The 25,971-nt window shown below is 35.9% G+C and overlaps 5 protein-coding genes and 2 long non-coding RNA genes across 12 annotated transcripts; 6 read left to right on the top strand and 1 right to left on the bottom strand.

The window, feature by feature from the left end:
• The first annotated feature begins 47 nt into the window (after positions 1-47).
• Positions 48-2,376, top strand: LOC106440593. 2 transcript variants are annotated; one of them, XM_048756927.1, is made up of 6 exons: positions 49-360; positions 492-685; positions 900-1,323; positions 1,403-1,555; positions 1,726-1,873; positions 2,082-2,376. In XM_048756927.1, the coding sequence occupies exons 1-4, from the start codon at positions 268-270 to the stop codon at positions 1,445-1,447; spliced, it is 756 nt and encodes a 251-aa protein (XP_048612884.1). In that variant the 5' UTR covers positions 49-267; the 3' UTR covers positions 1,448-1,555; positions 1,726-1,873; positions 2,082-2,376. The 2 variants fall into 2 exon arrangements, with proteins under 2 accessions (XP_013737755.1, XP_048612884.1); XM_013882301.3 differs by lacking the exon at positions 1,403-1,555 and having other exon boundaries at positions 48-360.
• Positions 2,377-3,663: 1,287 nt separating this feature from the next.
• On the top strand, positions 3,664-5,329 carry LOC106440594 (E3 ubiquitin-protein ligase SIRP1-like). Of its 2 annotated transcripts, none has more exons than XM_013882302.3 (2): positions 3,664-3,912; positions 4,131-5,329. In XM_013882302.3, exon 2 carries the CDS (start codon positions 4,156-4,158, stop codon positions 5,092-5,094), a length of 939 nt encoding a protein of 312 aa, XP_013737756.1. In that variant the 5' UTR covers positions 3,664-3,912; positions 4,131-4,155; the 3' UTR covers positions 5,095-5,329. The 2 variants fall into 2 exon arrangements, with proteins under 2 accessions (XP_013737756.1, XP_013737757.1); XM_013882303.3 differs by having other exon boundaries at positions 3,670-3,811.
• A 320-nt stretch (positions 5,330-5,649) lies between these two features.
• Positions 5,650-7,765, top strand: LOC106444542 (methyltransferase N6AMT1-like). Of its 3 annotated transcripts, none has more exons than XM_048756901.1 (3): positions 5,650-5,857; positions 6,072-7,386; positions 7,678-7,765. In XM_048756901.1, exon 2 carries the CDS (start codon positions 6,078-6,080, stop codon positions 6,825-6,827), a length of 750 nt encoding a protein of 249 aa, XP_048612858.1. In that variant the 5' UTR covers positions 5,650-5,857; positions 6,072-6,077; the 3' UTR covers positions 6,828-7,386; positions 7,678-7,765. The 3 variants fall into 3 exon arrangements, with proteins under 3 accessions (XP_048612858.1, XP_048612857.1, XP_048612860.1); XM_048756900.1 differs by having other exon boundaries at positions 5,666-5,948; XM_048756903.1 differs by having other exon boundaries at positions 5,670-5,961.
• On the top strand, positions 7,237-9,345 carry LOC106440595 (TATA-box-binding protein 1). The gene is made up of 10 exons (XM_013882305.3): positions 7,237-7,386; positions 7,678-7,764; positions 7,840-7,927; positions 8,123-8,194; positions 8,297-8,347; positions 8,418-8,462; positions 8,551-8,643; positions 8,747-8,848; positions 8,953-9,026; positions 9,113-9,345. Coding segments are annotated over exons 2-10 (603 nt in total). The 5' UTR covers positions 7,237-7,386; positions 7,678-7,687; the 3' UTR covers positions 9,114-9,345.
• Positions 9,346-9,699: 354 nt separating this feature from the next.
• On the top strand, positions 9,700-12,885 carry LOC125587829. Its single transcript, XR_007324218.1, has 2 exons — positions 9,700-12,127; positions 12,628-12,885. It is a non-coding gene; the product is annotated as an uncharacterized LOC125587829 (long non-coding RNA).
• A 1,879-nt stretch (positions 12,886-14,764) lies between these two features.
• On the bottom strand, positions 14,765-18,286 carry LOC106440596 (YTH domain-containing protein ECT2). The gene is made up of 9 exons (XM_013882306.3): positions 18,008-18,286; positions 17,627-17,703; positions 17,383-17,527; positions 17,219-17,286; positions 16,612-17,133; positions 15,933-16,517; positions 15,622-15,834; positions 15,381-15,527; positions 14,765-15,284 (listed from the first exon to the last, which is right to left on the bottom strand). Exons 1-9 carry the CDS (start codon positions 18,024-18,026, stop codon positions 15,132-15,134), a joined length of 1,929 nt encoding a protein of 642 aa, XP_013737760.1. The 5' UTR covers positions 18,027-18,286; the 3' UTR covers positions 14,765-15,131.
• Positions 18,287-18,606: 320 nt separating this feature from the next.
• LOC111198073 lies at positions 18,607-20,596 on the top strand. Of its 2 annotated transcripts, XR_002658467.2 has the most exons (6): positions 18,607-18,895; positions 18,980-19,173; positions 19,266-19,323; positions 19,402-19,782; positions 19,987-20,305; positions 20,391-20,596. It is a non-coding gene; the product is annotated as an uncharacterized LOC111198073 (long non-coding RNA). The 2 variants fall into 2 exon arrangements; XR_001287730.3 differs by having other exon boundaries at positions 18,614-19,173.
• The last annotated feature ends 5,375 nt before the right edge of the window (positions 20,597-25,971 follow it).

Genomic DNA, 25,971 nt, shown 5'->3' with positions numbered 1-25,971 from the left:
TTCGAAGACACGGCTTCTCCTACTCCTTGTGTAGCTGTCACTGAAACAAGAAACAGAAAACTCGTTAAAAACTCACCACCAGCGAAGAGAATATAATTCCTTTCCTCTTCTCCAACGCGATCCCGCCAAAGAATAATCCTCAACCGTCATTGCTCCGTTCGACTGATTATTGGAATTCAACATCGGAATCGTCGAGCCACTGTCGTATTTTTTCGTTTCTCGATGAAGAGACGACATCGGAGTAACTAGTAACGAGGAGATTTCAAGATGCTTTGTGGCTCGCTGCGAAATCGAGTACGTAATTGGCTTCGCGACTATGTTAGGCTCCAATCCGTCGTCGTGATCCTTATCTACGCTCAGGTAATCATCGTTTCGTTCCTTTTGATTATCGCTTTTCCTCTATCTGTTTGGGCCCTAGGGTTTTGAGTTTGTAGAATATCGTTTTGATTTAGAAATGCAAGAAACTCAGCTAAATATCAGTTTGGTTTCAGATAGGATGCGCGATGGTTGGTTCACTAGGGGCGTTGTACAATGGAGTCCTGCTGATCAATTTGGCGATTGCGTTGTTTGCGCTTGTGGCGATCGAGAGCAATAGCCAGAGTCTTGGCCGCACCTATGCCGTTCTTCTTTTCTGCGCCATTCTTCTTGATATCTCATGGCTCATTCTCTTCTCCAGTGAGATTTGGTATTGCACACTATCTTTGAAACAGACTTGCTCGTGATCATGAACTAAGTATGGTGTTAAATAGCTTTCTTGGCTTGATATCAACTGTTCTATTGATGGGATCATTATCTTTTGATCAAGATTGATCATTTGTTTTTTGTGGCTATGTCCTGTTAAAAAGTTCTGTAGAGCCACCATTCATTTATATTGACAGAAGATTTGTTGATCTGTGCAGGAACATTTCATCTGAGATGTATAAAGCCCTTTACATCTTCTCCGTGAAACTCACAATGGCTATGGAAATCGCTGGGTTCGTTGTGAGGCTGTCTTCCTCTCTGTTATGGTTTCAGATTTATAGGCTGGGAGCTTCCATTGTAGACACTTCTCTTCCCCGTCGATCGGATTCAGATTCACAAAATAGCTTCGTCGATCCTCCTTGTTTAGGTAGCCAACGTTCACGTGATCCTGATCTACGAACTAGCCTGTTAGAGCCTTCTACTACAGCTGAGCATCGTTCACGTTCTGATGATTTTTTGGAAGACTCTATCAATGGACCACGTTCTCATGAAATCTTGGAAGACTCTATCGACGGACCAGCCTACCAGTTTCCTCCATTTGATGGTGGCCAAAACAATCTCTCTTCACCCAAGGCAACACATGTATGTTCTAGCTCTTCTTCTCAAAACTTGTTTATGCACTCTTTATAGTTTGACTTCCCACTTGTTATGAGTTATACAGTCAGGGTTCCCTGATGCTCGTTTACCCTGCGAACATCATCGTTAATGGATCTGAAATCCTTTTGTAAAGAGATTTCTGACCCTGTATTAACAAACTTGAAGCTGTAGTGGATGCAGTGTAGAGTCAGAGATGAACTAACTAGAGAGCGCCTAGGTATTTTAGCTATTTGGCACTCTTAGTTAGATGCAATATGTTTGCCACAAACAAACAAGACCACCCTTTGCCTTGATAGTACATAATATTGTGATGTTTCTCTTGTCTTAGCACTCTAAAAAATTACATGTCATAGCAAGGTCTTCAGCCTATAGTGTATCCTTTTGTAGGTGATGAAACATCATTCAGCTGAAAACATTTTCGGAGGATCCCAATTATCAGCTGCAGAAGCCTCTCGACATAAGTCTCCACTATCCAAATCCTTGGAGTCCCTTGATTCTAGTCTCCATCGATTCAAACGTTAAATGACCGCTACCGGTATGTTACCATGCCTTGTCTCTGATAGATTTTTTTTGCAGACACCACATTTTATATTAGCCACATAGAAAGCAAGCTTTGGTGCCTTTACTAGTGAATCTGTTGCATGTGTTAGTAAATTTATACTCCTACTTGCAAGCATTGCTCTAGGTAGCTTCTCTCGTTTGCCTGGCGGGCGAGTTTCCAACTCCTTGTGTCACTTTTGCAGGCTTGCACCAGCAACACAACTTTTGACTGGAGCAAACTCATTCAACGATCTAAGGGGACATTATAATTGTTTACAATTTGAGGAATCCAGATAGGAGATTTAGATATTGGGTGACAAAGTAAGAACTGTCTTTTACTTGCCTTTTCATCATTCATTTTTACTGTATAGAAATTGGGGTCGACATATTTGGACTCGGAATGTACATGAGCATTCTTTTCTGTACATATGGAAACCTACATTGTTTTGAGGGTGCATTGGAGGAGGATTAGTAATAAAGATCTCTCTTTTTCATCCATTCATTTGGTATTCGTATAATTTTTAAAGTTAATGCAGTTGAAAAGTTAAGACCTAAAACCATATTTATTCCAGATACTGAAGTGAGAGCATGAACATGATTGTATATGGTATGACACTTTTATAAAATCCGTACGAGAAAACAGTGAAGAAACTACGTACATATGCCATAAGGAATTGCAGCAAACCAAACCAAACCAAAAGAAAACTAAATCAGATTAACGTGGAGTTACACATCAAACCAAAAGCGAACGGTATAACCCCTACCTAGGCGTGGGTCGTAAAGCTGAACCACTAGCTCAGGTAGAATTAGGGGTGTTCAATCCGGATATCGGTTCGGTTTTTTCGGTTTTTCGGTATTTCGGTTAGTAAAATATAACTACCATTCTAAATCCATATTTGCTTCGGTTCGGTTTATATACCGTCGGTTTTTGGTTTATTCGGTTTTATACCAAAAAACATAATTCTTTATTTTGGGATCATATTATATGAATTTTAGAGTCTTGTTGTCAACACATTCATTTATTAAAAAATATTATAAGTTTAAATAAAAGAACAAAAATAAAAAATGTTTCTATCATCTAATAAAATAATCAAATCTATAATTAAAATCAAAGCTCAAAATTTTTATAATAAAAATAAAAAATAAAAAATAAAACAGAAGCACGAAGCACAAAAAATAAGTTATTATATTTTTTCATATTTAGCGTTCATCAAAGTCATGTTTCTTCTATTAAACACGAAACTCTATTCGTTTATAGATAAAAAAAATTGTGAAGAATTTCCACTAATTGTTATCATCAAATTTATAATCGTTATTTCAATTTAGCCAATGCTAAATTAAAGCAAAAAGATCAAAAGAAGACTAAGAAAATAAGAAGCATGTTTGCGATGAATTGTTATTTAATTATAGTTCAAGTGTTTTACAAATCAGGACTATTTTATTACTGTAAAAAATATGGTAATAGTTATTAGCAAAAAAAATTAACTTATGATTTTCATACGTTGTTATAAAATATATACATATTTACATGTTTCTATTTTTTGATCGGTTTTATTCGGTATATTCGGTTTTATCGGTTATATACTGAACCATATTCAAATCCTACGGTTTTTTAAAAATCATATCCATTCGGTTTGTATGGTATATACCAAATCCAAACCATATTATCTATTTCGGTTCGGTTAGGTACGGTACGGTTCAGTTTTGCCATATTGAACAGTCCTAGATTGAATAACTATGTTAGCTAATTGGGCCTAGTAAATAGATGAGATGACATCGTGCGCACATTAGTTCTTTGACCTAAATTCCGAAACTTATCCACGTCTGACTAAATAATATTCGATTATTTTAGATTAAAAAGTAAATTATGAAAAGGGGTTAATAGTCTGCGTGGATCTTCAGCCGTTTCAGACACATACCCAGAAATTTCGAGGTGAAAAATTGTTTGTTCTTCTGAGTTCCCATCGGGTTTATCCTCTAGTCTGTCTCCCTTTGAATATTCATACGACAACGCTTGATTTTGGTTTTGAATAGGTAAGTTAATAAACCCTATTCCGATCCTATTATCAAGATTCTATTAACTATTCTGGGTTTCTTCCATTGAATTGATTCGATTGACTTTGGCTGATGATTAGAAAAATTTAGGCTGGTTTAGTCAAGTCTCTGATTCTAGGGTATTATCGTTTCTGCATGTTATGTGATTCTCCTTCGGTTAAATCTGAGTGTGTTTCTTTTGACTATGAATGAATCAGATAGATTAGAAACCAAGGATTGGCTATGGAGGATGCAAACGCGATTAGGTATTGGTGTCACATGTGCTCTCGATCCGTGAATCCAGTCATCGAAGGCGAGGTAATCAACTGCAACTTCTGCCAGAGCGGATTCGTCGAAGAAATGGACGAAACTCCAGATCAGGCCACCGGCGATCATCCTCATCAGGCTGTTGCTGAGTCTCTCTGGGCTCCCATCTTGCTCGGGGTGATGAACGATCATGATCAGAATCAGAGAGCCTCAGAATCTAATGTCGAAAACGAAGATGGCAACAATGATGACGATGACGATGATGATGGTCAGATTAACGATGGAGAGTTCGATTTGGAACGGCACCTGGAAGAGGTCATGAGGAGAAGGAGGAGACACTCGGCCGCGATACTCGACCTTCTCCAAGGGATCCGAGCCGGGTTATCGGTTGAATCCGAAAACAACGATGATAATAATCAAGATAACGAGCTTGTCGTCTTGATCAACTCCTTTAACCAGAGGATAAGGATTCAAGACTCCGTCGATGCGAGTTCCGTTCCTTCTGGATCTTTGGGTGATTATTTCATCGGACCTGGGTTCGAGATGTTGCTTCAGCGGTTAGCTGAGAATGACCCTAACAACAGGTACGGGACTCCTCCCGCGACGAAGGAAGCTGTTGAGTCGTTGGAGACGGTTATGGTGGAGGAAGGTTTGGTGCAGTGTACTGTGTGTTTGGATGATTTTGAGATTGGGGTTGAGGCGAAAGAGATGCCGTGTAAGCATAAGTTTCACAGCGAGTGTTTGTTGCCGTGGCTTGAGCTTCACAGCTCGTGTCCTGTGTGTAGATATTTGCTTCCTACTGGGGATGATGATGGTGAAACGAAGACTGATGCGGAGACGTCGAGTAATGTTTCTATGGAGAACAATGGAACGTCGGTAGACTCGAGTTCGAACAATCCATCGGTTAATGATTAAAGGATCAGAATGTGAGGGGTCAGTTTGGTGAAGGGTTTGTGATTAGTTTACTGATACGTGGTAATGTTGAATGCTACTTTGGCTGCAGTACATAGTTTTCTCAAGTTTTGTTGAAAGTTGGATTTCTTTTGGATTTTCAAGTCTTTTTTTTTCTGATTGTTTCGAGTTTTGATTCGATCAGTTCGTTACTATAATAATCAGCATTAAAAAGTATAAAATAAGTTAAACTTGTGCATTTAGTTGATTTATTTGAGCAGAAGACTTGATCTTGTCTTATATGTATGCACTAACGATTGTTTCAAAGCTCTTCACGCGGTAATTTGGAAATCTTATAGTTCTTTTTAACCACCGAGTAAAATTATTAGAAAAAAAATGTGGTATGAACTGAACGAGTGTATATAAACTCAAAAGCTTTAGAACTGAATTGAGTGTATACAAACGACTTTGGTCAACTGTTTGATATGATGCAACGACACGCGTATGTGTAAGACGACCCATTAATAAACATATACGGCCCCTTATTCAATAAATGGGATTGGAATGATCGATTATGTTATTTTGGGGCTAAAGTATAGTTTATTAAAACTTAAGGGCATGTTTTCAACATTTTTTTTTCTCCTGTCACATTCGCCTTCGCCGTCGCCTCCTTGTTCGTGGAGATCTATCGTCCGAGATTTTTCTCTACTGCTCTTATAAAGTTGATAAAAATCGAAGCTTTCGAAGACTAGCAAAACCGGCGTTTCAAGAAAATCTCGAATCTCCAGTGAGTAACTCTCTTCTTACTCTGGATGTATCAAATCTCCGATCTTACTAGAACTTCGAGAGGAGACTACTTTTATAGGACGAACCCATCAGTAATCTCAGATTGTATACATGTTTCTAACGATTTTACTTATAGAATCTGTTTATTTTGTGACATATTGAACACACATTCTCAAAGTTATAAGCTTTTCTAACTACTGTATGGTTTCTTGTAGGCTGTCATGTCCGAGAAGCCACCAGAAATCGCTGACATCATGCGTGTAAGCTCGCATCGTGAAGTGTACGAACCATGCGATGATTCATTCGCTCTAGTCGACGCACTACTCGCTGACCAAACCAACCTTATAAACCACAACCCCAACCTTTGTATGGAGATTGGATGCGGAAGCGGATACGTCATCACGTCCCTCATCCTCCTCCTCAAATCAAAACTCCCCACCGTTCATTACCTAGCCACCGACACAAACCCAATCGCTGCACGCGTAACAAACCAAACTCTCGAAGCACACGGAGTCAAAGCTGAGATTGTCTGCACGGACATAGCTTCTTGTCTAGAAGAGAGACTCGCCGGCTCCGTCGACGTGATGGTGGTGAACCCACCTTACGTTCCTACGCCTGAGTACGAAGTTGGAATGGAAGGTATTGCATCTTCTTGGGCTGGAGGGGAGAATGGGAGGAGCGTTATCGACAGGATGTTGCCTGTGGTTGATCGTTTGCTTTCGGAGAAAGGGTGGTTCTACCTGGTGACGTTGACTTCGAATTACCCGGCGGAGATATGTTTGATGATGAGGAAGAGAGGCTTCGCGTGGAGGATCTTGGTTCAGAGGTCGACGGAAGAGGAGAATCTCGTTATCCTCAAGTTCTGGAGAGACGGAGATGAGGAGAGCTTGGAGAAGGAGACGTCAACGGCTTCGTTGGTGTCGGAGTTTTCGAGATCTTTGACATCGTTTATGGAGAAACAATGGCGGTGAGAACTTGATGATCTCAGGAGCATTTTTACAAGAACTTGTAATGTTGTTGCAAACACTACTTCTAGTGTTCAATTTTTTTTTTTTGAAACCCGGTTATGTGTTGGTCTATTTTCGAAAACCGAATTAAACCAAAAATCACCGTGTCTGTGCATGCCTATTTTCGAGTGCTGACGTGGCTGAATGTAAGTGGACGTTCACGTAAATAAACGCGCGAGAGCCGTCATGTTAGACTTCTTCCGTAAATTTACGGAAGCACCCTCATTATTACAAGACGACCAGGGGTGGATTAGACAAGTATATAAATGTCGATAAGCTAAGCCAATTCCAAAACGCAAGCGATAGCCTCTCCTCACAGATCTAAAAAGACCTCCTCCTCGTTCATACATAAGAGAGAAACGAAAGAGAGCCAAATCACTCTCCCCCTTTATATAAACACCCATTTTACAAAATCTTTTTTCCCTCTCCAATCCTTCAGATCTGTATATAAAAGCCTCACCTCTTCGTTTTATTTCGCCAAATCTCCACGAAACCCTAGATTTCGTGTCGGAATCTCTAAAAGGTCTGACCATTTCTCCTTCATTTCCCTGGGTTTAATTGGTCGGAAATGATTGTGTTTGTAATCTCTCTGTGATGAATCAGATGATTTTCATTAGGATAGAGAAAATGTGTCGTTGCTTTGAAGATGAATCTAAATCCGGTTTATACCGGTTCTGGAATAAGACAAATCTGATTATAGGATCCATGTACTGTACTTTTTTTCTGGTTTGATTGGACCGTGTATAGTGAGTATGTTATCTTGTCCGAGACTTGCTTTAGTTTGATGTATGGATTTGGTTTTTGTGTAAATTAGAGAGAGGCAAATGACAGATCAAGGATTGGAAGGGAGTAATCCAGTGGACCTTGCCGAGCATCCTTCGGGGATTGTGCCTACTCTTCAGTGAGTCTCTTATGATTTAATGTTTCTCTATTCCTGTGGATAGGATTATCTCATCGTGGGATGTTTTGTTTGCAGGAACATTGTGTCGACGGTGAACTTGGACTGCAAGCTTGATCTTAAAGCCATCGCTTTGCAAGCTCGTAATGCTGAATACAATCCCAAGGTCTTTTCCATTCTTAGTGACAATTCTATTTTAATAATCGATTAAAAATTGGAATTGATTTGTCAGCTTGAATAAGTGTTGGTGTACTGATTAATTAGGTTTCGAATTAAGATATTATCTGTTCTTTTCAAAACTAGCTGGGTATATAGCTAAGGTTTTCTGTTTAAATAGATTTATTGTGTTTCATGCTTTCAGCGTTTTGCTGCTGTGATCATGCGGATTAGAGAACCAAAGACCACAGCACTAATTTTTGCCTCTGGTAAAATGGTTAGTCATATCTTGATGGCTAATTTCTTTCCTACGTCTTATACATCCCAAATTTCATTTAGATTTCTCTTCTGAATTTTGGTGTCTAATCTCCCAATTTAGGTTTGTACTGGAGCCAAGAGTGAATACTTTTCAAAGATGGCTGCAAGAAAGGTAGCTTTCGTTCTCCTAACCTATTTGCACTACATCATGCTATGCTAATAGGGGATGTTTGATTGTTTAGTATGCTCGGATTGTCCAAAAGCTTGGGTTTCCTGCAAAATTCAAGGTACCTATCCTACTACCAACATCTCATCCCAATCTTACATGATTGGCTTAGTTGTACCAGATATATTGATGGTTACATTGTCCTTTAGGATTTCAAGATTCAGAATATAGTAGGTTCTTGCGATGTCAAGTTCCCTATCAGACTTGAAGGTCTTGCATACTCTCACGCCGCTTTCTCAAGTGTAAGGGATCTCAACACTTTTTGCAACCTTCATTCTACATGTTTTGAACTTAATAATTGAGCTGATTGTTTGTGTTGCCTTTCTCATATTGATGTGCCACCAGTACGAGCCTGAGTTGTTTCCAGGGCTGATCTACAGGATGAAAGTGCCTAAGATTGTGCTACTAATTTTTGTGTCTGGCAAGATAGTCATCACTGGAGCCAAGGTAAAAAATCTCACTCTCTCTTTAGGTTTTTGTGATTAATCTCCTGCATGCTATGTCTCTCGCTAGCTCTTCTGATAAAAATCCTGAGCTCTACTCACTATCAGATGAGAGAGGAGACTTACAAAGCCTTTGAGAATATATACCCGGTCCTCACAGAGTTCAGGAAGATCCAGCAATAGTATGTAACCCACACCTTTCTCAGTAATGGTTGATGTTTCCAAAATCTACGTGCGTGAATCTAATTGTCATGTTTAACTTTAACAGAGTGGCGAGATTGTGCTTTGCAAAGCTAAGTTGTGTGGTGTTTTAGCACCTTGGAGCTGCTTAACCTGCTGAGAATTTTGTCCTTGAAGAAAGGCTCTCGAAGTTCTTTTGTATTACTGTTTAAGATTCTAATGGAACATTGTAAATACTCAAATGGAGACAATTTTTCTGCTCCAAGATCAAGTCTATTCTCACACGTTAAAAAGTACAACAACATAGTTTCGTTTTTATCATCCAAGATTGTAAGCAAAGTTGGGGACTTCCAAGATCAAAGATGGAATATAAAAAGTGATGATGACAGAATATAGCCCTGGTCTAAAAATCGGCTAAGTGCGCTACGTATCACTTTTCCGTTCCAATTTATGCCAAATCGGTTAAAAAAATCGGATATCCGATTTTTTCAGTCTATACCACCTAAATGACCGCCTAGCCGCCTAGGCGGCCGCCTAATCTATTTTTTTTATTATTTTTTCTTTTAATAATATTCTTATTTATCTATTTGATCAAAATTTTTATAAATATCATTTATATTCATAATTTTGATGAAAATTACACTATATTAAGTTTATATATTCTATTTGAGTGTTTTATACAATTTTAAACATGAAAATGTATTAATGTTATACACAATTAAAAATTAATATGTTTTATAATATAGTAAACAGTCTAAAAATTTCGCCCCGCATAATTTCCTATTAATTTCCGATTTTTTCTTTAGGCGCTAGGCCCAATCCGACCGTCCGACTAGCGCCTAGCGCGTTTCCAAACAGGGGAATATAGAATCCATCATAGATATAGAAAAGGTCTTAGACAGTGAGAACGGCAGTGAACCTTGCCATGTTATTGGCTGGTTGATAGTGACTTGTTATTACTTATTACCCTCAAGAAGCAACGTTCAACAATAGTTGCAGTGATCTCGGCCCCAAAACTCAGGCAGCCAACACCTAAGGGCTAAGGGAGGTGTCGTGTCTTGGTCAGCTATTCCCAGAGATTTTGTTCCTTAGTGATTGTGGATCTAGGCATTGGGGGTGGTTTGATTTTGTCTCTTTTCTTCCGGCAACTGATAGAACTATTTGCAGAGGATGGCCTCTGGTCGTCATCCATAATATACGAGTTGTAATAATCTTATTGATCTACCCTAAATATCCCATCCCATTGTGATTATCTGGTGCATTGTTGTTGTTGTTGTTTCACTATGTGTGTTATGATTCGATTCTCTTTGAATAAGTGAAATGTAACTTCTTTTGTTTGATGGATTGTGTATTGATTGGTGTCACAATGTGTTTTAAAAAAAAATAAATGTCTTTACCCAAATCGATGATTAATATTGTAATTTTAACTCATGCAAATATAAAGAAAATAGCATAAATAAATAAAAGTCGACATGCGCTCATTACATTTATTGACTTATATGAGCACAAATTTGATGAGAAGTAGTTAAATTAAGGTTCTCGCCATCAAAGATGATGACGATTCTAACAACTAGATTCTGTGTGAGGTCAATGAAATGAGGTACAAATACAATTTGTAGGCTAAAATTTAGACTTTTTTTCATCAAGAAGTTAATCTTTAAGGTAGATCGATGAGACATGCCATATTTTGATTAATAAATCAATGACCAAAGCAAGTTAAATAAATGACTGCTAAAGAAGGATCAAAATGTCAAATTTCTCATCAGTCGAGACGGACAAAAACCCTTGGTCTTGTGTTTTTTGTGTGAGAAAATATTTTTTTATTGGTGGTTTTTAGAACAAACATTTTGGGGACTAAAAACTATCTTAAAACATGATTATCGGTGGTGGGAGGAGGGTTCTTACGCATGGGTTCCATTTCCACCACTTTTTTGCAAAAACCGTGCTTCAATATCGCCAAATAAGAAACGTTTCACAGGGGTTTGTTGTACTGTTTGCGGGTCCCACAGACACGTGGTGACCCGCGATTGATTCATTTTTTATTTTTTTTTTTAAATTAGAAAAAAAAAAAAATTAAGAGCCCCGAAAACGTTTTTACCGTAGAAACACTTTCACATCAACCAAAACCTAGGACTCAAAGACGAGTCAAGTCCAGTTCACAATGGCAGTGGTGTATACAGTATACAGTATACAGAATCGGATCTAGACATAGGCAAGTGAAACATTAACTTTTGCGCTCAAAATTTTTGGATATTTTAATATGCATAAGTCCTTAAAGTATATAAAAGAAATTTATTAATATTTTTAAAAAATTGTTTCTAGTCCCCAAAAGCCGTTCCCATATGTGTAGTGTGCTTTTGCATAACATTTCTCTCACGCTTTTCGTAGTTTTTTCTAAAACTATTGATGACATGTTTTTGTGAAAATATTAGATTTATTCTAGTGATATTCTTTTACATGTTTCTAATATACATTTTCACTCTTTAAATAAAAATTATAAAAGTTTTTTAAGAGCAGAAAAAATCCATTTTTGAACATATTTAACCAGCTTTTTACTTAATCCATTAAATTTATAAAAGAAAAAGATTCCAACACAACTAACGTTATAACGTATATGTGAGAAGTGATGCACTTCATTAGAACAAAAAGTCAAAATCTACTCCTTTTCCACGTTCTTGTATATCTTTTTTTTGTAACTGAAAAAAAGATATACAAAACGTGGAAAACGTATATCTTCTTTTCACAGAAACTAGAACAACAAACAAAACAAGGAGAGAAATAAAACAACAAAAGAAATGTAAACACAAGAAATTAAGGGTGAGAAACAAGACACTGAGATGATGGGGTCACAGACCGACAATGGCATTATACATGCATCGTTCGTTGTACATTTGTAATAATTTAACAACGCATCCGTATTGATCTGTTTCTCTATATATATAGGACCACGATTAAGTGTTCTTCAACGTCGTTAAGCTATCAGCGAAAAAAAAAACGATGATGAAATGCAAGTTGGGTTTCTTAATTGGTGTAATGTTCCTCTTGTCCATTGCACTAATTGACCCCAACGTTGGCCAACGTAACTTACTCATCTCGCACTCTAGTAAGTTTCCATCACTCCTCTCAGTTTATTCTATGGTTATCTTGAGATTGTGTATGTGTGTGTGTATGTGATAGCAGAAGTCAGATCTATTTGTGGATGTACATGTCACGTGTATATGTGGGGAGTATGGTGTATTTAGTAAAGCTGATATTTGACTTTGATCGATAAAGTGATGATATAACTAAACTGGTAACATGTAGCTCTGTTGTTGTATATATGTATGATACTATGATGAGTATGATCCAATCGTTGATAGATCATATTTTTCTGAGCAACATATTCCTTCATTAAACTGAAAAGAGACTAAGATGAGTTGGCTAGATGCATGTCATTAGTAATTGATTCATCGTTGATAGATCATATATTCTTTTAAATTTTCAATAAATTCATTATTATTTTTCGAACTTTAATAAATTCATTTTTTGAACAATAGAGAAACCCTAACTTAAGAAATGCATGTCATTAGTAATTGATTCATGGTTTATCAAACTAAAAAACAGGAAACGGGGTTGGAAATATACATATCAACAAAGGAATGAAGATCGGCTCTAACGGCAGTACTTCTATACGTGATAAAGGTCCTCATCTCTAATAACGAGTTGTGATGATCTTATCGATCTTGATAAGTTGTTATTTCATCGTGTGTGATGTGATACTTTTTAAATAAAATGAAATGGACTCTCTTGTTTGATACTTAACTGCCTATTAAAATTGTGTACTTAGAGGTACTAGCTACAATGTTTTTCTAAAATTGTGTACTTAGAGGTACTAGCTACAATGTTTTTCTTTACTCTAAATTATTATTAACATTGTAATTCCCAACCCATTCAAATATAGGGAAAATGAACAAAATAAAACTTACTATATGCATTGACTTATAAGTATCACCAGCTTGGTGAGAACGATTCTTTCGATTAATCTCTTCCCAGCAGGCTATAACACTAACTATTTATAAAGTATTATTTGTTATTTATACTTGGGAAGAACAATTACATTCTCGCTAGGGATGTTAACTACAGGGGTAGGGCCCAACCCTCTTTTGTTTATTATAAACTCAGCTCTATTTTAACCCAGCCTTATTTTAACCCTATTATAATCAAGAGTTAGGGCTGTTACCAGGGTTAGCTCATTAAATTGAAAAAAATATTTCATTTATTTTTGTTTTTAAATTTTAAAGATTAAACTAGAAAAATTAAGATATGATATGATTCTTTCTTCTAATTTGTTGAGCATCAAAATCAAAAGTTTTCCTCACAAAATCGTAAAATCGAGTTTTTGCTCCACAACTAAGAATAAAGTTTTTCCGTCAAAAAACAAAAATTGTGTTTTTTCCGCCAAAACCTAATTTGAGTTTTTCCACCAAAACCACAAAATCAAGTTTTTCCGCAAAAACCGCAAAATCGAGTTTTCCTGCAAAAACAGGTAAATCGAGTTTTCCCGCCGAAACTGTAAAATCGAGTTTTCCCGCCGAAGCCAAAACCGTAAAAACGAGTTTTCCCGCCAAAACTACAAAATCGTGTTTTCCCGCCGAAACAGTAAAAACAAGTTTTCCGCCGAAACCGGCAAATCGGGTTTTCCCACCGAAACCACAAAATCGAGTTTTTCCGCCGAAACCGAAAAATCGAGTTTTTTCCGCCAAAACTAAAACCGCAATATCGAGTTTTTCCTCCAAAACCGGCAAATCGAGTTTTCCCGCCAAAACCGTGAAATTGAGTTTTACGGGTTTTCCAGAAAAACTTAATTTTACGTTTTCACGGGAAAATTCGATTTTGAGGTTTTGGCGGAAAATTTTGTTGTTTAGTTTGGCGAGAAAACTCGACTTTAAGTTTTTTTTGGTGAAAAACATTATTAAATATTGTATAATAGTTGTGTGAATCAAAATAAAAGGGTTAGAATTTAAACCCTGGTCCTATTAGGGTCAATCCTGTTTAAAAAATGAGGGTTAGGGTTATAAATGGGTTTGCAGGGTTAGGGCTAACCGTTGAGCCATATTAACATCCCTAATTCTCGCTGGTTATTTAAACAATTACTGTGTGAGAGAACCAATAGAGTATTTAAAGAGAAAGGGGCAAAAAAAAAGGATTATCAAGTTTATTCTAATAGCTTCGGTTATTCATGCAGCGCATCATCCAATTCGGACATCATTCCATTTTCCAATGTAACCCAGAAAAGACGCCATTTACACAGATAGAAAAGCATTTCAAGAAACAACCCAAAGGATCAATATCTAACTACAGGTTAACTTCTTTTTTTGTCACAAAGGACTACAGGTTAACTTAAAATTGATGCTATGGCAGAAACAAACAATGTACTGGTATAATATACGTCGGCCCGTCAGATCAAACTAGTTTTTTTAATCAGACATGTCATACCGAGAGATCACTAATTAAATTAAGTTTCTTGAATCTTGTCATTAACTTGTTTGCAACCCGAGAGATCTACATCATTAATCTTCTTAGGGTAGACATCTTATACTGAAACTAGTTATGGTTCACAAGTAACTTTGGACAGTGAAAGAAGCAAGAAACTACGAAGACAGAACCTCAGATGCTAACAGATATCAAATAGAGTCATGTCTGAACCCAAACAAGAAACAGGAGAATAGAAAAAGGGGGAAAATAAACAAAAATCTGCCTATCAATCCAACAGAAATGGAAACAACTCCCACCCTGCTATTATATCTTCTTTCTCTTACTTTTCCCACAATTTAGTAGGTCCTATAAGCATTTTACAAGGCAGGAGGAACAACAGAACATGAAAAAAGAAAAGAAAAAACTGTAAAGACAAGGTAAAAAGAGAACACGAAAAGATTGAAGAAACAATAAAACTGGGACATTTAACTTCTAAGGGCATAGAAACAGAATCTCGGTCTCAGGTACTAAGGCTCTTCCTTCCATGCTTCAAAGCTCACGGCACTTCTCCAGAGAAACTGTAAACGGGACTGTTCATATCTTCTTCTCTCTTGTTGCGTTTAATGCACAAGCCGTGAGCTACATCGCCTAATCTAGCAACCATTTGCCACCACACCGACTGGTTTTGCAACAGACCCATTCTCATCAGCCTTGGCATCACTGGTAGCTGGAGGAGATTCCTTATTAGCCGAATCAGCAGTTGCGGAGTCCTTTTTCTCATCTGTTGTAGTCTTCTCCTCACTTACCTGTTAAATAAAGTTCATTTAGATGTTAGATGAACACTCGAGTTGTACACTATGACTACGAAAGAGTTCTAGAACTGTTATCATGTATGTTCTTACATGTTTCTGGGTTTGCTGTTGCTTAGCCTTCTTCTCCAAGATAGTCTTTTGCCTAACCTCATAGAAGGAAAAGTCATCCAAAATGCAAGTCTTGCTTGTATGCTCCTTGAAAATTTTCACTATCTTCAAACCTTGCTCCAACTTGACCTGTAACATGATCCCACAAAAGAAACTTCAACACACGAAAACAAAATAGAGGACAAAACTTAAAAGAGATGTAAAAGCTTCAAAGATCTGTTACCTCTTGTGTGTCTCTACTGTTGGTGACGGGCTTGTTCTCATTGTTCTCAAGGGTAATGTGCTTCAGCAAGCTGTTTGGAACGTCCTTCACAATATGCCACTTAAGAGGGAAAGAGCCCGTCCACTTGTCTTGCTGCCAGTACTCCACATTTGTGTTGAAATCAACTGGCCCTGTCATTTCAGCAAGCCCAACAAATTGTCCACTTGCATTGACCTGGAAGAGAAAAACAAGAGATGAATATTAATTAGCTCCATATCTTCAAACAAAGTAGAAAAGAACTGCATGATTGATTCCAGGATTATAGAACATACCGAGAAAAAGAGAAAGATAGGACAGCCGCCAGGTTTCTGCTGAGCTTCCTGGTACGCTGCAGCAAGTTTCTTGTTTCCGTTTGGTGTGCTGGCCCAAACATTATATTTGATGCTCTTGTGCACATCATCTTCACTGTAGGACTTGATGACGAAGAACATAGCATTCTCATAATCCACTGGGAAATCTTCTTTGTTGTACTGTTCCCTGTCAGGAACAATGCAAGTGTTCTCTGTCTCCACAGCCTCAACTACATTTGACTCGCCAGTCTGCTCCTTCACCTCTAAGCTATCTTCTGAATTTTCCTTCTGGTTCTTTGCGCCCTTCGCTCTAGGTCCCCTGTTAAGTTCATTCAACCCATCTGCGTTGTTCTCATTTCCATAGAAGGAATTGTTACCCCTTCCCCAGTTTCTGTATCTGTTGTCTGTTGTGCTCACCCATCCTCTTCCATTTGTTCTTGAATCATACCCAGAAGAACCATAAACCGTACCAGATCTCCCTGAGCTTCCATAGCTACCATATACCTTGTTCTGATACACCCTGTTGTAGTATCCCTGACCTGTACCGTAGCCTGTCATTGAGGCAGGCTGGTGCAAAAGAAAACATTAATTAAGACCATATTTTACGCCAATAAAACAAACCATGGTGTTCGTCAATAGAATATATAGAAAAATGTCATACCGTGTAATGGGAATTTGAGCGGTAATTTTGATTCCTCGATGATGGTACAGTGGTCGACTTAGAATAGGAGGATGCAACTCCACTACCAGATCTCTGCACATCTGAATACTTAGAGCCGTCGTAACATGGCACAGGAGCATAAAACCCATCATAACCATATCCACCAGCAAAACCTCCTCCCGGAGCACCAGTTCCATACAAATTGCTTGCGGTGTTATGTGTAGTCTGGTTATTTGGTTTCCCTGTAACTGTTCCGTTGCTTCCTTTACCAGCAGCAGATGCAACATTCTTGGTTTCCGCTGTCTTCACACCACCAGCTTTGTTTGCAGAGAGATCTCCCTGGGTAGGGGTAGCAAAAGCTCCAGTGGGGAAAAAGGCAGGATACTGGTACTGCTGCTGAGCAGCATACAACTGCCCATCTCCGCCAACCTGTGGACCAGGGCTTGTCGCTGGCGAGTAAGGATAAGCTGCATACCCATAACTCTGAGGATACACAATAGAGCCATTCTCTCCATAAATTCCCTGGAAAGAGCCATTCAAAGCTGTTAAGCAGAGCAGATGCGAAGAAGATGAAAAGACACAATGGACCTAGTAAGCACACACTTACAGAGCTCATGTCAACACCTTCAGGATTCTGGTAACCAGTGTATTCGCTCCAGTCTCCATTTCCATATCCTGAAAGTTAATAAAAAGATAAAACTTGTTAAACATGGGTAAAAAAACTTGTGAAAAGTAATGTTACTAGATCGTAGGAGTTGAGAACAAAGGTACCTCCATAATAAAAGTGCGGGTACGCATTGGGAACATAGCAAACAGAAGGGTCAACGGCATCAGTGGGAAGCAATGGAGTCAAAGAACGGTCATAGGTAGGAACTTGACCATGTGAATCCACACCTCCATACTGGTAAACAGCAGTCTGCACAAAGAACAAGGCTTGTTAAAAAGAAAAAGAAAAATGAAACTGTAAAGGTGGAGAATAATAATAATAAAACCAAACAATAAAGCTTCTTCACACCTTCTTGTTAGGCTCAGGGATCTCGGAAGCTTTGGTTTGTGAGTCCAAAGTGAGGTTCTGCAACATATCAGCAGATTCTAGAAACATCAAGGCGAGTCAAGGAAACAAAGACACCTTTCATATGAATCAACCATTAGAACAGTGTAAAAGGAAGCATCTTTTCGAAAATCAATCAATTCGTTTAATTAACCAGCCACATAAGATAATCGATTCACATCAATCAAACTCCCACAGTGATGCTAACAAAACCCCAAATCTAAATCTACTTAAATCGAAAATCGAATCACATCAATTTAAACAGAGAACGAAGCTAGAATCGAAGATCCAATAACGATAAACAAGAGAAAACAACAGATCGAGAGAAACGTAGAGAAAGGATACGATCAGCAACGGTAGCCATGATAATCAGATTCGAGAAACAAAAGGTTTGATTGATAGATCCTTCTCGGATAAGGGGGGGATGCGGCCAAAAGAGAAGATAGAAACCCTAAACAGAATCAGGGGATCGAATCTAGGGTTTAAGAGATTAGAAGGAGGAGAAGTTGGCCGCAGCCGCCAAGAGGCAAAGGAGAGAAGGGAAGGGTTTTTCTTCGGGGAAGAGGCAAGAAAAAAGGGTTTTGTTTCTTTGCCTTCCACTGATTCAAATAGATCCCATCCCCACGCACGATTATCTTCTTTTCTTTTTTTTTATTTCTTCCACTTTAAGATATTACCTCTTTTGTTTATAAAGACCCCTTGGACTTGACGTTTTTTTTGGTAATTACCACCAAGTTTCACACTTTGGTAATCTTTTAAATCGATACAAATCTTTAATATGTTCAAATCTATAATATATTTGCCTTAAAACTGCTTGAAATACATTGAATATAGAGTAATAATTGGGTAAAAGTCAAAAGTCATATTCTTTCATTAATCTTCCATTTAATTATCAAAACTACTATATCAAAACTATACTAAAAGCAAGATATAAAACTTTCTGAGGGGGTCCATGTCGGCAAAAAAATTAACCAATTAGATGCCTCTATTTTGCCACGTTACATTCTCTTTATCGACATGGGCCAAATGTTTTGGCCTTCTAAAATTTGGTTGTGGCCCATTTGAGAATCATGTTACACTTTCCGACAAAACCCACGCTTTCCTTTTTCTGTCAATAGTCTCTTACGATTCCTCTCCGTAACCATTGTTCCATTCTCTCCAAATCTCCGTTACGTTGCAGTAACTATCCACTCTAAAATCATTGATTCTGCTTTTTACACCTTCTTACAAGATGTATCCTTTCACCTCCTTTTGTTTTCCTCCTGTATGATCTATTTCTCGATTCTTATTATATACCGTAATCTACGATTTCTTCAGTCGGAGATCAAGCTATGTCCATGAGATCTGCTAAGTCCTTCGGAAAGTCTTATGTCGCTGTGTATTTCACCAACATCTCCGCGGGTACAGTGGAATCAGAACTAGGCTTCCGGTTAATCCGTTTCTGGGAGACGATAAGCACAACTAAAGGTGGTTTGCTTATTGGCTTGGAGCTTCTCCTTACAGGCAAGCAGGTATCAGATTCTTTACTTCTTCTTCTATTGATCCAAATCGATCTAGGTCACCACTTCTTGATTTCTTGATTATTTCTTAATCTTCTTCGCAGAAATGGCTACGCACAACTCGAAATATACCGCATCACTATTTTTCTCCCATTCTTAGTGGTTTGTAAATTTGTTGTTTCATCGCTCCAATGTCACAAAGAAACTATTCGAATTTACATTTCTTGCCACTACTCACAGGTTTCGCAGCTGCGGTTTGGACATAGCTGCAACAGTTATCTTCCTTTTTTTAAAAAAAAAAACAGCTGTGATCAAGTCAATTTTTCCAGGCATCCAGATGATTATTAACAAAAAAAATTGTTTGAGCTGGAATCTGAAGTTCGTGTCCTGGAAAGCCTATGGCAGCTGAAACTGGGGTAAGATTCTGTATTCTTTTATCTTTAACTTGGATGGGAGGTATTATTTTGTTGTTCAAAGAGTTGAATCCAAACAGCCTTTAGGAGAAGAAGCAAAAATTTACCTGAGAAAAGTTATACAAGAGCTTTCTGTGTAGGTTTTTTTCTTAAATACGTAGGTGAAACTCTGAACACCCTGCTCCTGCAAAAAGCCGCATTTGAATCTGTAAGTTGTGTACACCTTGCTCCTCTTTAGTCTTTGCATGTTTAAGAAATTCAAACTGGCTTGAATTTGACTGTTTACGAGTCTCTTTAACCGCTGTAGTTAGTGTGAAGGTTTGTTGCTGAGTTTATTGCATAGATCCATTTTCATGTGTGAATTGTTTCAACAAACCATCATTAAGACGCTGTCTTGGCTACCCGCATACAGATTGAGAATTCACTTACAAACTCAAACGAACAGCAATGCTCTCTATTCAGAGATCATGTTGAGAGATCCCAGAGCTTTTTACACAGATTTCTATCATGGCCGCTGGAACTGGAAGCACTGCTCTTTTCACTGTGATTTGTAGCTTTTCTTCAAGGCGTGTACCCTTTTGCGCAAACAAGTTCTTCAAGACTGTACTTGGTTTCAGTTTGGCCATACTGCTTTGGGCTGTGGATAGACTCGGGAGGTGATTACTTAGCGCATACTTCTTCCATGGGAAGACATTCTGATGTTTGATTGTGTTCTTGCGAAGCTCCTGCTGGTAACCCCATCTTAGTTTTTCTTATAGAACCCCCATAACTATCAGCAAATCTGCAACCATTTCTGATATTTCTGTTGACATGCAGGTTGTGGCTTCTAAGTTGGCAACAAGAACAAGAGTAATCTCTGAGGAAGCAAAAGCCACGACCAAGTACTTTATATTCTTATAGGAAACATCTTTGCTCCTATGTAAACTAAATATGTTTCTCCAATGATGAAGAATATATAAATTGGTTTTTGTTTGTGTGATCAGGAACAAACAAAATTTTTGAATATAAAGCATGTTACGGAAGACTTATTCTTTTTAGTTTGAACTGCACGTGATGGTCAAAAGAAAAAATTACATGATTTGCAACGTAGAATGAACAACTGATTTTGATTTATTTATTTTATCTAAGTAGAGAAAGAGGAGAAATAGAAAGTAATATTAGTGAAGGAGATAAGGATTAGTGTTAATGTTGAAAATATCTATGCCAGTACCGAAATAATGTTTGTGTTTTTGCGTAGTATTCACGTTTTTAATTAAATTAGAAATTGCATATTATAACAAACTAACATCAATTAACAGTTCAATAAGAAAATAATGCAAATTAAATACTTTTGTTTATCTCACAAAGAGAATATTGTGGCGTTAGATCATTTTAAAAACCAGGGAAATATACAAAAAAATAAAAATTTAACAAAATAAATATTTGTTACAGTAATATATTAAAGCAATTCAAATTTAAATTGAATTGAAAAGTAATTTAAATTGTTAAATTGTAGACAAAAGGTTCACACTAAAGAAAGCATAAACACAAATATTTTTAGTTGTTTTTTATGAGCAACACATATATTCCATACCAAAAGTCATTCATACCAAAAACATGTCATCATTAAATTATTACACAATGTTTGATTTTTTCCTGAATAATTTCCTAAGCAAAGGAATTAAAAATTCTTTGTCAACATTAACAAAAGTGGGAACAGAAAGTATATATACACGGATGCAAAATAACATTACCGTTAGACTGTTTTACTGCGTTATTACTGTGCAGGTTTTGGTTGGATTATTGATGATCCGATCACACCATCCCAACATTCAGCGACCGAGACATTTGTCTCATCGCCCCTAATGGCGGAAGCTTTGGCTCTTCGACAAGCCACAATCTTCGCCCTCAACCATGGAATCGGATCCGCCGTGATACACTCAGACTCTCAATCTTTAATCAAGATGATCAGGAGCAACTCTTTTGTTTTGGAGATCTACGGAATTCTCCATGATATCTTCTCGCTCTCTAATGCTTTCAGTTTCATTGAATTTATGTTTATCCCTAGAGCTGCCAATGATAGGGCAGACTCTGTAGCCAAACAGGCATTGTATGCTCTGAACCAATTTTAGTTTAATCAATTTGCGGTTTGCACAAAAAAAAAAAAAAGGAGACCAGTGGCTCATACATATCTAACACCTACATATACATATATTTTTTCCAAAAAATAATAATAATAACACCTACATATACATATTATGTTATTTAATGTTTTGTACATATTTAAATAAAAAGTTTTACTAACTAATTATTAGAGTCTTGTAAGTATTTTAAGATATATGAAGATTAATATATAATAATTTAAACCAGTTATACAATACTTTAGACATGATACGTGATTTTCATTCAAAAAGCATATGTCTGCTTTGTTTATATAGATGAGTGTGATGTATTTTAGGGGTAGTGGATTTTGGTTTGGGGTGTGGGTCTTAATCTCTGCTTTAAATTATTTAGGCAAAATATTCTTATAGCTTTTTTTTTTAGCAATGAACAGCAAATCTAAATAGTTCTAAAAAGTACATATGCTTGATTAATCAAAAACAACATAATTCCAATATGATATCAAATGTTAAAGTATTTGAATGAAAACTTTAACAAAGACATCTACTAATAATAACCAATAAATACTAAGTTGTAATATCAATTTATAAATCCATCTCGGTACAATAATTTACTATTTTATCATAATAACATAAATAAAATGCATTAAGAAGATTATCACTTTAAAAACTTAATTTATGTCGGAGAAAGATTGGTAGAAATGGTAAACAATTATTAAAGGAAAAACATCAAAAATATTTTTTTTTAAAATATGCCAAAAATCTCAAATTACAAAGACGTCATTTTAATCATTAAATTTTTAGTCAAACATGATTTTTTGGTTTAGGTTTAAAAAGTGAATATTAAAATGCCATACCTAAATTTAAAATTGTATATGTTTTAACAAAATAATTTATCAAATATAAATTACATATGATTTTGGTAATATGTAATATTGTATATCAATGATTTGAAGGCTATAAATGAAAAGTACAAAAATCAATTTAAAATCCTATATTTGTGTTTAGCCTTTTTTATGATTACATATCTTATATTGGGTAGTGTTTTAGGCAGACAAATTCAAAGTAAATTCATATGTAACTTTAAATATGTACGTATGTAATTTAAAACTATTTTGTAAATGATTTTATTTATAAAGAATCGTGTTCTCTGTAAATGTTTTGTGACAATTGTTAGTTTTATGTTTATGTCTGAATTTTTATACTTTCTTATATTAAGTTATATATAAACTTACTTTCAATTATTTTGAATTTTTGACAGCATTATGTGTTGTAAATATAATTGATTACTTTTTGAGAAATTCCTTGAAATAACTAAGTTGAATACTATTTTTTTTTAAATACACTTAATCAAAATATTATAACATTTGGGTTTAGGGTGTAGTGGTTATTGTTTAAGGTTTAGTATTTAGGAGGTAGGTTCAGCTATTGGCTTCGCGTTATCATCGGAGTAGAGTCATGCAAGGCCATGCTGGAGCTAATCTGGTGAGCTATTAGGTTTTATCACTGTCCATTTTAAAATTCTCTTAGTGTCCTGTTTTAGAATTTCTTTGTGTATAACTTCTGTATGTAAACGATTTTACAGGGACAAGAGCAATAGATGAAATGTATGTTGATAGCAGCCACAGCCGCAGACTATTTATCAAAACTTCAATAGTATGCGTTAGTTTTAACAAGGCCTTCTCTATAACCGGATTCTTATCAATGGAAACAATGATAGCTCTTTCAATAGGTAAGGGAGTGTTCAAGTTCGTGGAATGTGAAGTTTTTTTACAATAGTAATTGGTTTTGCTGTTTGTGTTAGATTTTTGATGTAGTTATGTGTGGCTTGAGTTGTTTTCTGTGTGTTTGAGTTTGCGTTTGGCAGTATGTTTGTGTTCTATTTATTTTATGTGTGTTTAAATAGCTTTGATAATGTTGCGTCTTAGATTCTGCTTTTGGATGGTGACAAGATACAAAACAGAAATAGTTGGCAGGCTCAACCTGCTGATCAAGCCAGAGGACTGGCTTATCCAGTTTGAGGTAAGAGAAAGCAGAGAGAGGTACATCGCCTTAAACATTGTATCATTGTATGCTTTTGGGTAGCAAATAGTTTCTGGAGATTTTACTCTTTGAAGCTGAAAGACAGCGCTCTTGAAGCCAAAGAACCTTATCAGTTGAGTCAGTAAAAACAGAACGTAAATACAGAGGAATAAGATATAGAAGGCTAAACCAATCGTCCTTAGGGATGTTCAAGATATTCTTAAAAGAATTTTGAGAAAAATCTCTTTATCATTGATATTATAGGCTGATCAGCAACTTTTCTGTCCTCCTGTAAATTACAAGTATAGTTAACACTTACGGATTGTGGTCCTTGGCGACATTTTGGTTGTTCATAATTGTGATCATGAGGCATAGACTAATGTTCACACATCAATTAAGAAATCAGCTCAATTATGGAAATATGAGTAAATACAGTGATAAAGAGTTACCTTTACATATTGTAGGAAGAAATTGTATTGGCTTTCCCACTGCCATAAAAGTTGCCATGTGTTTTGACATATCTGTGTGACCATCTCTATACAAGGTTAAACGAATGTTACAGTAATGATACATTTAATTACAGATAGTGGTGTGAGTTCTTAATGGCATTGAAGACTAATGAAAGCCAAAGTAGTAAACCAATGTTGAAAGCCAAAGTAGTAAACCAATGTTGAAAGCCAAAACAATGTCGGCACGAAAAAGGAAATAAACCACACATCACAATACAAGAAAACAAATATCCCTTTTTGGGCAAGAGAGGAAGTTCGCCTTAATTTTGTGGCATGCTACTTGGCTAGAGAATAGTCTTTCTTTTGTTATTTGTAGCTTAATGATCATATATTCATCTCTCGAAGGCAAAGAACCTTTATTAGTAAGTAGGCAACAAACAAAGTGTAAACATAGAATCTTTTTTTTTTTTTTTGTCAGCAAACATAGAATCTTTAGATCTTCTAATATGACAGATCGAAAAATATTTAAGTTAAAAAAAAATTAAGCTACTCATACTCGAGTAGTTTTGTTGTGTCACTCAAAACCCTTATTAAAATATAAGTTATTAGTGTGTTTTTTAATTGTAACGAACACTTTCTATTTCCCATTCATATTTTAACTTACTAATCTCTTCTTACAAAGTGATTCACATATTAAAACAACGTTGTGATCCATTAGAAAAGAGAGAGAAATGTATAAAGAGTGACTATGTGTTGTTTAAAAAAAAAAGAGTGACTACGTATTGAATTGTTTTATTGAAACTATGAGGTGTGTGTGCGTACGTTTGGATTAGTAGTGATTAATAACATATTTTCATGAGAATCCCAATACGCCAGATAAATAGATAAATGAGAATTTGAATTATAACTACAGTTTTGTTAACATTTTATTCATTTTCACCTTCATTGTTCCATATATATTTTTGATATTAAAAGAACAACAATTTTAGTTTAATTTTCAATCATTTAAAATTCAATGGACAGTTTGTATTTGTATTTTATATATTAAAGAACAACAATTTTAGTTTAATATTTTTATAAATTCATAATGTATATGTATTTTATATATTAAATGTAAATATATTTGTCTGAAACCCGGGCGTAGCCCCGGGAAAATCTCTAGTGCATTACTAAAGTAAGAAAATTAAACAAGATATAATAATTATGATAGAAAATTCAAAACAGATATACTATATATAGATCTGAGTAATTGAGTCAAGATTTCTAATATATCTTTTTAATTAACTAAATATAATTGTATCTCGTGATTACTTTTCTAAATATTAGAAGTTTTAAAATTTTATTGTTCTTAGTTTGTTAATAAACATATTTATATAGTATAGTGTCATACTGATAAATGCATATTCATTATTTGTTTACATTCTTTTATGCTATCTTTTAAACTAATTAGTTTTAGGTGTTATTTATATATAATATTAGAAATGTTGACTAACATATAGACATACCTCTACATACCTCTTTATATTTTTATTTTATCTATATCATAAATATTCTTCTCTAAATATCTTTATTTTCTATAACTCGTTAACTCATTTGAGATCATTTTAATTTCATAAAATCTATAACTTTATTTGTGAACCATATTAAAAATCTAAGAGAATTCATCATGTAATTTGCTTAAATGACCTTTTTGTATATTACACTCATATTATGTTTGTTTTAGTATACCATATTTGATTATTTTTTATGAAAGTTGTAATGTAACTGACTAAAAGAATTTGTGTCAAAACATAAGTAACTAATAGATTAAAAATTTTGTTTTTAATA

The sequence above is a fragment of the Brassica napus genome, chromosome C5 (assembly GCF_020379485.1).
Source record: "Brassica napus cultivar Da-Ae chromosome C5, Da-Ae, whole genome shotgun sequence".
In the NCBI taxonomy this organism is placed as follows: Eukaryota; Viridiplantae; Streptophyta; class Magnoliopsida; order Brassicales; family Brassicaceae; genus Brassica; species Brassica napus.
Note: the sequence above shows the minus strand (reverse complement) of the source record. Positions and strands in the feature narration are given on the sequence as shown.

What these genes read in the sequence shown, in the direction of transcription:
- LOC106440593 (XM_013882301.3), top strand. Translation starts at nt 268, where the DNA reads ATGCTTTGTGGCTCGCTGCGAAATCGAGTACGTAATTGGCTTCGCGAC. An exon ending in TGATCCTTATCTACGCTCAG is followed by an intron (nt 361 to 491) that starts GTAATCATCGTT and finishes GTTTGGTTTCAG; the next exon opens with ATAGGATGCGCGATGGTTGG. An exon ending in CTCTTCTCCAGTGAGATTTG is followed by an intron (nt 686 to 899) that starts GTATTGCACACT and finishes TGATCTGTGCAG; the next exon opens with GAACATTTCATCTGAGATGT.
- LOC106440594 (XM_013882302.3), top strand. Translation starts at nt 4,156, where the DNA reads ATGGAGGATGCAAACGCGATTAGGTATTGGTGTCACATGTGCTCTCGA.
- LOC106444542 (XM_048756900.1), top strand. Translation starts at nt 5,883, where the DNA reads ATGTATCAAATCTCCGATCTTACTAGAACTTCGAGAGGAGACTACTTT. An exon ending in TTTATAGGACGAACCCATCA is followed by an intron (nt 5,949 to 6,071) that starts GTAATCTCAGAT and finishes GGTTTCTTGTAG; the next exon opens with GCTGTCATGTCCGAGAAGCC.
- LOC106440595 (XM_013882305.3), top strand. Translation starts at nt 7,688, where the DNA reads ATGACAGATCAAGGATTGGAAGGGAGTAATCCAGTGGACCTTGCCGAG. An exon ending in ATGCTGAATACAATCCCAAG is followed by an intron (nt 7,928 to 8,122) that starts GTCTTTTCCATT and finishes TCATGCTTTCAG; the next exon opens with CGTTTTGCTGCTGTGATCAT. An exon ending in GGTTTCCTGCAAAATTCAAG is followed by an intron (nt 8,463 to 8,550) that starts GTACCTATCCTA and finishes ATTGTCCTTTAG; the next exon opens with GATTTCAAGATTCAGAATAT.
- LOC106440596 (XM_013882306.3), bottom strand. An exon ending in CCCGCACTTTTATTATGGAG is followed by an intron (nt 17,287 to 17,382) that starts GTACCTTTGTTC and finishes ATTAACTTTCAG; the next exon opens with GATATGGAAATGGAGACTGG. An exon ending in AAGGTGTTGACATGAGCTCT is followed by an intron (nt 17,134 to 17,218) that starts GTAAGTGTGTGC and finishes GGCTCTTTCCAG; the next exon opens with GGAATTTATGGAGAGAATGG.